The sequence below is a fragment of the Pleuronectes platessa genome, chromosome 8, assembly GCF_947347685.1.
Source record: "Pleuronectes platessa chromosome 8, fPlePla1.1, whole genome shotgun sequence".
NCBI classification, from domain to species: Eukaryota; Metazoa; Chordata; class Actinopteri; order Pleuronectiformes; family Pleuronectidae; genus Pleuronectes; species Pleuronectes platessa.
The window spans coordinates 24,709,547-24,719,865 of NC_070633.1; the positions used below are offsets into that span (position 1 = coordinate 24,709,547).

A 10,319-nucleotide genomic window follows, 5' to 3' on the forward strand; every position below is an offset into this window, starting at 1 on the left:
AGGGGGAGCCTGATCCGCGCAATTACGCACGCGTTTCCGGACAGAAACTTCAGACTTGTGCGTAACTGGACCTTGAAGACTGCTCGGTCGTCGCTGTAGAACACAACTACTGTAAACACGAGCGGGTCCCGGACGCTGGAATTTACCTCTTCACTGTAGAATCAAACGCCGACGGCTGCAGGGCGACGCACCGGTGTCCACGACTGGTAAGTGAAGTGTAGAGGAGCTGGAGGCGCCTTTGAGAGGAAGTGAGTTGTGAGTTAATGCAAGTGGAGGAATTTGTTCCACTTTTTTCTGCGCCTTTCTGGTGTGAATTTCCAAAGCTGTGGCTGTGGCACATAGCGGAACATGAAGTGATGTGAGAGCAGAGTCCGCCTCACAGGTCGGCGGGTGATAATGGTGTATCGTTAGAGGTGATGGAGTGTGGGGAAGTCAAAAAACACAAGGGGGAGGTTAAGGGCTTGATAGTCATGTCCTTGGGTTGTCGAGGCTTTTGGCAAAATTAAGAAATATCAGCTGAAGTAAGAAAAACTGCGTATTTTGTGCGTAATCTGCGCGTTTTGGTTTGATTCTCTGGGTTTAAAATTGCGTACAACGTGTGTACATAAACAAATAAAGCGTCTAAACACTCATAGATACAAATTAAATGGAGTTAACTCTCTCCAGCAAAATAAAACAACAGTGGAAAGTGATTATAAAGTGAATTCCAGTGTTTTTTTTTACCTTCCTCTGCAGTACAGTGTAAAAAGAATGGAGAGGATGAGAGATTGAAGAGGGGGAGCGAGTGTGGGGGACGTTCACGGTCTCACGCCTTTAATTAATACGGGACCATATGGTGGAGGTTAGTCGATCCATCTCCCGGTAAAGGCTGCAGTCTCATGCTCCGCGCACTGTGCTGATTTCAGAAGTGGAGCCAGTGTGAGGCGGTGCCAGCTTTCTGTCTGCGCTGGGCCCGGTGCCACGACACTGACTCACCGACCCACTGTCGGTGCTGCGAGCTGAGAGAGTCCGCGAGGAGCCGAGAGGATCCCGGGCGAACGAGATTCATATAAACTACTCTAAATATTAAAATACGGAAATGTGTCTCAATCTGGACACTGCAGCATTTAATTAAAAAATATTAGCAAATTAACCAGCAATGTTATTATTATTATGAATGCGTTACATATATTAAAACGTCGTTAATTTATAAAATATGAATTGAAAAGAAAATATCAATGTATTTATATAACTCATCCCTAACGTGTTGTCAACTTAACACAATAATGTCGTTTTTATTTCACTTAAAGGTCAATTTATCCAGTTGTTTACACGTTTTATTAATCTGGGCCATATTATTATTATATTGGTATTAAAAACGTGTTGTATTCTTTCATTTTTCACATGTTATTTAACGAAAATATTTTTTTATTTAAGGGAAATACTCGCCCTCAATTTAATTGTTTTAATTTTTCAACAAAAACCGAAGAAAAAGGGATTAAAACCAATGATTCGAGGCTGAAAGTGAAGAAATAAAAACATCAGCGGGTGCGAGTGAAACACTGGAGGCAGCCTCTCATTAAATCTCACTGATTAGATAACACGCAGGCTCATGCGGTGACCTTACACCTGACAGCCTGACCCGCAACATTTCATTTTGCGGAGGACAGATGCGGGGAGGGGGGGGGGGGGGGGGGGGGGTGTTGCACAGGTACGAGACACACCGTGTAAAACTTAACCTGGAATATCTGCATCCACTGAATCTGAGGCAGAGAAATAAAAAACCCAACCCCACAGACGATGTAGAGCAGGTGAAGAGAAGAAGTGATGGAAAATGGTTAACAGCATGACTGCATGCAAATTCGCCCCGACTCGAATTATCATAAGCAAACAGTGTGAGCCTGGGCTAATAAAACCCCATCTGTGTAACTTCATATCGAGGTAGTATGAGGGCTGCGATAATGAATTTTGTAATATCCCAGCGACAGACATCTCAATCAGACTCTAATCCCGTGATTTCCACTGCTCCTCCAAAGCGGCTGCAGGCTGCGGCAGGAAAACACAAGATCCTGGCTCAGGCCAAACACGACGGCTTCTCTGCGATATACAAATCTGAGCGATGCGCAAAAAGAAATCTGACGCTGGAGGGGGGAGGGGGGGAATACTGAACAATGCACGAGCGATCATATTTAAGTTTTAGTCTTTATACAAGTTGGAAAAAAAGCAGAATCAGACTGGGGAGATTAATAATTTTCTACAAATAAAAATAATCTTGTTTACATTCATTTCTTATTGTGTAAAATAAAAAGTGTATACGTGTGTTGCGAATCAGGTCAAATAAAACTGGAATTAAATTAAATTAATCATTTTATATAAAAAAAGGTGCAGAACAGATAAACTCGTTAAAATGCACATTTCTCCAACTGTAGTCAACAGCTGAACATCAAGAGTTTGAATTCTGCATTTTAATACACAACTCAACTCACTCATGTCTGAATTTGTTTGTTTTTTCACTTTCCTCATTCCATAAGATCTGAAGAATAATATTTGAATTCAAGGCCTCATAGCTCCACGCTGATTGTGTGATCTAAAGTCTAAATGCGACTCTTCTGTCTGTTTCTTTTCTTTCTCAGGAGCCGTTTCCAACAAATTTGCCATAATGGATTCCCACTGCCGCAAACTGGCCACCACCTGCGCGCAAATAGGTGAGTGTCTGGTCCATGGGAATCGATCTGATGCGTTTTCGACCATGAGAAAACCGAAGGTTTTGACAGCATTGTGATTTTATATGTCAAATCTGCATGGGAATTAATAAGAAGATATTTGCTCATAATAGAAATATATATATATATGACATGGCTATTAATTCTAGGGAATAATCGATGTACTAGTCTTTAGGTTAGGGTAAATATCCTGAGCAGAAAAGACAACTAGAACATAGAAAGTATTTTGATATACCCTGATATGTAAGGTAATAATGATAATAATAGTAATAATTATTATTAATAATAATGATAATTGTATTTTTAGATATGGCTTTAATCCTAAAATATATTTGACATAAATAAACACTGATCTCTGTTCAATTTACTGTTTTTACACCAACAAAATAACATTAATTAAAATGCTAAATTACACAGATTTCTCCAGAATAAAAAGAAATTATCACAAAATTATCTCAAATTAATAATTTTACAGTATTAGAAGAAGCTGCTTTATTTGAATATTCCACAGATAATTGTACTAGTATTCTTTTTTCTAAATGAGTGGTGGTCTCAGGTAGTTTTGGCCTTTGGTGATGTGGAGAACTGGTGGTGGTAAAGAGGGGGACTCCAGGTTGTTCTCTGTCTTAGAGGGACACCTGGCGGCCACATGTGGGACATGCAGCGTTAGAGTTGCACGAGGAAGCGTGCAGATAAACAGAGCATCATCTCCCCAGCATGATTTAATCAGGAGGATATTTGACGCAATTAATACCAATATGATTATTAATGAATATAAAAGGATTTAATTTGGCTTTTACAGGACTTGTGTTGCAATAAAGCTGCAGCAAAACACATGAGGGTCCTTAAGCATTTTCAAATCTAATTCTCATTACAAAATAACTTCCCCGAGGAGGGGGGGGGGGGTGGGGGGTGGAAGGAGAATAACAAGATAACAAGAAAAATCTGGGATCCTGCATTTAAATGTGTGATTTATTAATTATTCCCCTCCGCAGAGGGGGAAATCACATCACGTCTTGTTAGGGAGGTAAACGAATAACCGATAACTCCTCATTCTGCTCCATTTACCCAGCGTCGAGGCGGGACAGAGCGCGGGCAGGACATAGCTGCACATCGGGGGCGCTCATTGATTATGAATTATAAAGAAAATAAAACAATAACAGAGGTGGAGGGCGATGCAGAGGCGTCGAGCACGCTGCAGTAAAATATGCAGCGCTCGTGGGATCGACTCCGGGGACAGAGAAAACGAATTGTAGAGCGGAAGCCCATTCGTGAGGAGGAATATACTAATGGTGGAATGTGATGTCTGACCTAATCCTATGTAGAAAGCCTGCTCGTCTCCTCCTGTATTGACTGAATGGCTAATTAATGGCCCTCTATGACAGAGGCCTGCTGCGCGCGCTAATCCGCAGAAGAGAGATAAAGCATTCACAAGGTAGAAATGAAGAGGAGACCGATAATCCACTTCAGGTTTAGTGGCGTTACAGTGGAGGCAGGAGAAGAAAGGAGCAGCTCGCTGTTTACCGAAGGACACGAAATAAATACACACAATATGTGAGGTTATTAGTTTTTGTTTATAAGTCTTTTAAAATATACATTTTAGATTTAGACCTTTATAAGATTGATATTATACATGAGCCGCATTTTCTTTTAACTTTCACTTTAGAGGATGTTGACAAATGTAAGAGGAGGATTTTATTGTGTATTTATAAAAATAATAACCTGTTGGGGATACATTTGTCAATTAAAAAATATATGAAAGACGATAATTTAAAAAGCTTGCATCACCCAAAGAGACGAGGGGTTATTGCTCTGTATGAGAGTGTGAGCGTGCGTGTGCGTGTATGTGTTATATATCAGGGGCTTTGGCGGGATTAGACCACTACCTTCATAACACCCACGATTCCAAATGGCCACGTGGATCTGGGAAGTGTGTGATTATCTAATGATGGTGGTGATGATGTTATGTGTAATGAGAGAAAATGGCCAGAATCTCGACAGCCTGCACTTTTACGCACATTTTCCCACTTGCACTGCTGTGAATTTGCGTAATTACGCAGCCTCCTCTCTGCTCCATGGCTGCTAACCTGTCTCCCAGCTGACCGCCCCCCCCACCCTCAATTCCCCAGCTTGGAAATTAAAGTCACCTCTGTTTGATTAACCGTGTTTACTTTGCCTTTAGACGCGTCACAATCTTAAGGGACCCCATTTTTTTTTAAAACAAAATTAAAAAAATGACTGCACATCAGCTCCAACTCATTAAAAGTCCTTTTCCAGAAATTCTTAGGCAAATGAGAGGCTTATCAGATTAAAAGGAGAGAAAACACGCAACAGGAGAGCTCCCTGGCTGAGGGGTCCGAACGCACGGTGAGGAGAGAGATCCAGTTAAGCACTCTGATGAAGTAATCCGTCGTCAACAAACCCGAGTGTGCGCGGCTAACTGCGGCTCCGCTGGGGTTGATTTAATGGATATGTGAACCTTAACTCTGGTGGGGGGGTCAAGAGGATGGCCTCATTTGACAACTATATGACTGTCAATGCTTTTCTACCCCCCGGAGACCAGTGAACCACTTCAGGTCAGACTGGGCCGAGTCTTCTGTTGGACAATATTTTACAACATTCATCTCCTGATGTGTCAGAGGATTAGAGTTCCAGAGGGGGGGAAACACTTTAACAGAATTTGTTGTATTGCTTCTGTGACATCCTCTTTAACTTCTTTTTTATATATATCTTTGATGAACATGTGCTGGAAATTCTGCACCAGCTGCACATGTGCTCTTTTTAACATACTGTACATGTCTGGTAGTTAGCGTCAGTTGACAAGTGCGCACTGTTTGGGAGCAGACAGGCCGGGACCCCCTCCCTTTGAGGCTACCATTACCCCCCATCCCCTTTGTCCTTTCACGGTGCCATTCTGTTGTGTGTTGTTGTGTTTGCTATTCAAGTGCGCATCTTTATTTTCCTTCTTTGCGCTTTCAGTACAATCCTCTCAGTGCCTCGCTTTATCCACACTGAGTCCCTGAGTAAACTGCAGAGCCAGACGCACTGTGAGCACGCGGCTCAGCTCGGGTATCAATAGAACTGCGTCGTTTTGCTGGGCCACTGGACCCAGCTCATAAAACGAGGCCAAACTGTGTTATTTTCATTTTTTATTTGGTCTTGGGCTGCTGCGCAAAGGCACCTCGGAGCGCCGCGGGGGCACCGTGCGTCCCAGCTCTCTTTACATGCTTTTATTTGGAAGAGAAAAAATAAGCGCCCAGCCCGGCATAACGCATTGGCAGACATATCTCGTTTCTGCGAGCTCCGGTTGGTCGGGCACACTGTCATATCCACATGCATGCGCCTGTCAGAGGAAAATCTGGGCGGGCGCAACGTGGTGACGTGGAATCTGGATAGAGGCGCAGATAGAGGCAACAGCTGAAATGAACACAGAGCGGTGTGGTGTGTGTATGCCTCTGGATCTAATATCACCTACCTGTCCTTGTCACTCTGATAGTCAGCAGAGGTAGCCGCTGTTCACCGCCGATGCCATGGCAGCGCTCAATGGCCTCTTTTAAAGCATTTATCAGCTCAGACACAACGAGGGGCTTTCTACTCAGCCGCAGGAGGAACCGCGCTGCTGTGCGTATTTTGGAGAGCCGCTGAACACATTCCGCAGTCGGACTTTCCGCTCATCCTTCCAGTACTGAGAGGGACTTAATCTGCTTTTTTGACAGCCAGCGGTGCGATTTTTGCCGATGAACTCTATGAGGGATCCATTAAACACAGACCACCACCACACAGGGAATAAACTTGCCTCCACGCACTACACGGCTCTGGCGATGGCCTCTACTTTACAGCCGCTGCAGCGGTCTGTGGACTCGAAGCACCGGCATGAGGTGCACACCGTGTCGGACACTTCCAGCCCGGAGTCTGTCGGTAAGAGCCGCCCGGGGTGCAGATGTGCTCAGCGAGGAGCCGCTCCAAACAAAAGATGGCTCCCGGTTTTACATGCATGCAGATAGGAGATTACAGCTGTCATTTTACTCGGATAGTTAGTTTTGACTCTGGCCTGAGTTTATTAGTGTGTGTGTGTGTGTGTGTGTGTGTGGTGTTGAAGTGACAAGTTCCCGTGTCATGTTAATGAAGCAGAGCTTTTCTTATGTTAAATAAAATTAGTCTCAATGCAAACATGGAATTAGAAAATTATCACAGATCCAACAAAACTAATTTCAGACCATGAACCGTGGGGTTATTCTGTGAATCGGAGCGGGAACAAACAGCTCGTCCGTTTCCCAGGAGAGTCGTGGGTTCAGGATTGTATTTTACTGAAGCATTAAAAAGGCCTTTAATCCGCTGAACTAACCCGAGCGTGCTCTCCTCTCCACAGAAAAAGAGAAGAACCAGAGTAAGAACAACGACGACTCTTCGGATGACCCCTCGAAAAAGAAGCGGCAGCGGCGGCAGAGGACTCACTTCACCAGCCAGCAGCTCCAGGAACTGGAGGCCACTTTCCAGCGGAATCGCTACCCGGACATGAGCACGAGGGAGGAGATAGCCGTGTGGACCAACCTCACAGAGGCCCGGGTCAGGGTGAGTTAGTCCCCTGGGTGTAAACAAAAACAATTCGTGTGGATCATTTCGGGGGAATTCGTGCCAATTGTCCGGTTTTACTACAAATATCCTGGACGTTAGCATTGTTTACGCACGGACGCCAATCTTTACGCACGGCTGAAATTTCCAAGAAAATAATTAAGGACACAATTTTAGATTAAGGAAAACAAATAATCAGATTCTTGTTTAAATATACTACTTGTTCGAGCTCAATTTAATTAATTACACCGTATTTGTTACTCTAATAAACTAAATATAATTACATGATGCCAAATAATCAATTTTCGGCACAAATTAATTTGTAGCTGTGCAGACTTTTTATTTTTCTGTTATCATTATTATTATAAAACAGAAGAAAACGAGCTGTTGGTTATTCGCCTGCTGAGGTGTAACATCACATTATTGACCTTAACAGTTTGAGTCGGTGACAGATACCAGTCGTGTTCGCCTGTTCGTGTGAAAGAGGTGCAAAGCTTGTATTTTGCGATTGTCGCCCTGGTGTTGTGTGATGAAGGTCAGCGTGTTTGTGGGAGCCTGCAGGGGAATACACATCCACGCCACATTAGGATGGTGCAGTGACAGCCCGGTGTGTATTCAGATAACAGACACAGTCTAAGCGGATTAATGAAGTCTGTGTGGATTTACGCACGGTGATTCTTTAGGGCAAAAAAAGAGATTAATTTAACCTAACACTTTTTTAACAATTACAAATTAATTAAATAGGTTTACACAAAGATAATGATGCTGGGAAATATCGAGGTTTTAAAAGATAATTCATCCTCGTAAATAATCTCTAACACTTTCCAATTTTCTTTATTCCAGGTTTGGTTCAAGAACCGGCGAGCCAAGTGGAGGAAGCGGGAGAGAAACCAACAAGCCGAGCTTTGCAAAAACGGCTTCGGCCCTCAGTTCAACGGACTCATGCAGCCCTACGAAGACATGTACCCCAGCTACACGTACAACAACTGGGCCGCCAAGGGCCTCACGTCGGCCTCCCTGTCCTCCAAGAGCTTCCCCTTCTTCAACTCCATGAACGTCAACCCCTTGTCCTCGCAGACCATGTTCTCGCCGCCCAACTCCATATCCTCCATGACTTCCAGCATGGTGCCATCGTCGGTGACGGGCGTGCCGGGCTCCAGCCTCAACAGCCTCAACAACTTGAACAACCTCAGCAACCCGTCGCTCAACTCGGGGGTGCCCACGCCGACGTGCCCCTACGCGCCGCCGACCCCTCCTTACGTGTACAGGGACACTTGTAACTCCAGCCTGGCCAGCCTGAGACTGAAAGCCAAGCAGCACTCGAGTTTTGGATACGTGCAGAATCCGGCGACGAATCTGAGCGCTTGCCAGTACGCCGTGGACAGACCCGTCTAATACCGAGCCGCACTGCCAAGAACGACCACCCTAACAAGTCATTAAAGGCTGAAGTGGCGTGATTTTGCGCGTAATTGGGGTGAGGAAATCTGGTTTTGACTTGTTCTGTTTTTTTTAATGCATTTAGGGAAACTCCTCCATCGACTGGCATCTTCTATAGCTGGAGTGCTGCATTGTTTTGGCCTTTTTTCCCTCTTTCCTCAACAAATCGCCACTTGCCCCTTGAACATTCCCCAACATTAAAAGAACCGTGTGAGATTATCCCACCCGCTCCGTGTTGTTACGATTTTTTTGTTTTAATTTTATTTCAGCAGGACAAATTAAGATTTGAAGGTTGGCTTGTTATGGTGGTCATTTTTTGCAGTGTGTGAGTGTGTGTGGGTGTGTGTGTGTGTGCGTAATCACAAACAGCCGGCCACAGGAACAAGAGACTACTACAACTACTTTTGTTTTGTTGTTGTGTTTTTTCATTTTTTTTTTTTGCAAAAAGAAAAAAGGGCACTAGAGACTGAACCACTGACTCAAGCTCAGCTCCGGGAGGTTTTAGGTTTATTCCCCCTTCGATGAGTCCAGGCCTGTTTGCGCCACCGTCAAGAAGAAGAAGAAGAAGAAACTCAAGCCTGGTTCATTTTTCATAAAAACTCCTCATGAGGGTTATTTTTCATTTTCTCTGGACGTTAAATGTTGACTGAAAAAAAAAAAAAAAGGTTGTATATATATATTTGAACTAGCATCTCCTGTCTGTCGAGGCGAATGCGCTTTAACCCTCCAAGTCTCTCTCTCCAGGTTCAATTTATCAACGCATGTGGAAAAAAAAAAAAACTAAAACAGAACTAAACAAAAAAAAAGATAAAACCCTAAAAAGGAATCATGTTTTGCTTGCAAACAAAAAGGGAATGTACATACTAAAAAAACGCACCAGTTGTGTGTTTCTAACATATTATAAATTTATTATTAATGTCTGTGTGAATATCGATTTAGAATAGCAATTCTGGATTTAAACAAAACTGAAAAAAAAAAAATAAGAAAAAGACGCATCAAAAATGTTCCTGCGACAAATGATTTGTTTTTATTTGCTCTGTGTATACTATTTGGTACGGAATTATGTTTCTCTCCTCTTTTTTTGTTCTTTTTTTTTTTTTCCAACATCCAAAAAAACTATTGTGTTTTATTTAATGGAAGTAAATATATTGTTCAAAAACATTCTGCTGTTATTGAATCTTTGTGTCGCGCGGTGGGTTTAGCGGCCACTGACAGTCTGTCTATAGCCTTTCGATTATGTGAGGTGCTTGTGCCGCCTAATCTATAGAGGAAAAACAATGGGGCCGCTCCAATACACATAGCAGCGAGATGCTCCGTCAGATTAACTGCTGAATACATGTCTCGGGCCCCGGCTGGGCACTGGTGCTTGAAATAACACGGGAATCAACAAACAGGAGTTGGACCACACAACAATGACAGGGGTCCATTAGAGTCTGTGGGGTTGTGTCTGTCCCGGCGTGTGTTGGAACTCACGAGAGTCTCTGAAGTGGAGCATTAGGAAAAGGGCACAAAAATCCATATTTACATTGAATTTATGATTTAATTTAAAAGGGGTTTTACCAACGTGAAAATGTGCAAATTGTGTGTATTTAAACTAGAATTTTAAAA

The 10,319-nt window shown here is 43.3% G+C and overlaps 1 protein-coding gene across 2 annotated transcripts; it reads left to right on the forward strand.

Moving 5' to 3' along the window:
• Positions 1-2,638: 2,638 nt before the first annotated feature.
• pitx2 (paired-like homeodomain 2) lies at positions 2,639-9,023 on the forward strand. Of its 2 annotated transcripts, none has more exons than XM_053429080.1 (3): positions 2,639-2,684; positions 7,072-7,274; positions 8,118-9,023. In XM_053429080.1, exons 1-3 carry the CDS (start codon positions 2,639-2,641, stop codon positions 8,667-8,669), a joined length of 801 nt encoding a protein of 266 aa, XP_053285055.1. In that variant the 3' UTR covers positions 8,670-9,023. The 2 variants fall into 2 exon arrangements, with proteins under 2 accessions (XP_053285055.1, XP_053285054.1); XM_053429079.1 differs by lacking the exon at positions 2,639-2,684 and adding an exon at positions 6,341-6,620.
• Positions 9,024-10,319: the final 1,296 nt, after the last annotated feature.

Coding starts and splice junctions, on each gene's coding strand:
- pitx2 (XM_053429079.1), top strand. CDS start 6,440: ATGAACTCTATGAGGGATCCATTAAACACAGACCACCACCACACAGGG. Junction 6,621..7,071: donor TTCCAGCCCGGAGTCTGTCG/GTAAGAGCCGCC, acceptor TCCTCTCCACAG/AAAAAGAGAAGAACCAGAGT. Junction 7,275..8,117: donor TCACAGAGGCCCGGGTCAGG/GTGAGTTAGTCC, acceptor TCTTTATTCCAG/GTTTGGTTCAAGAACCGGCG.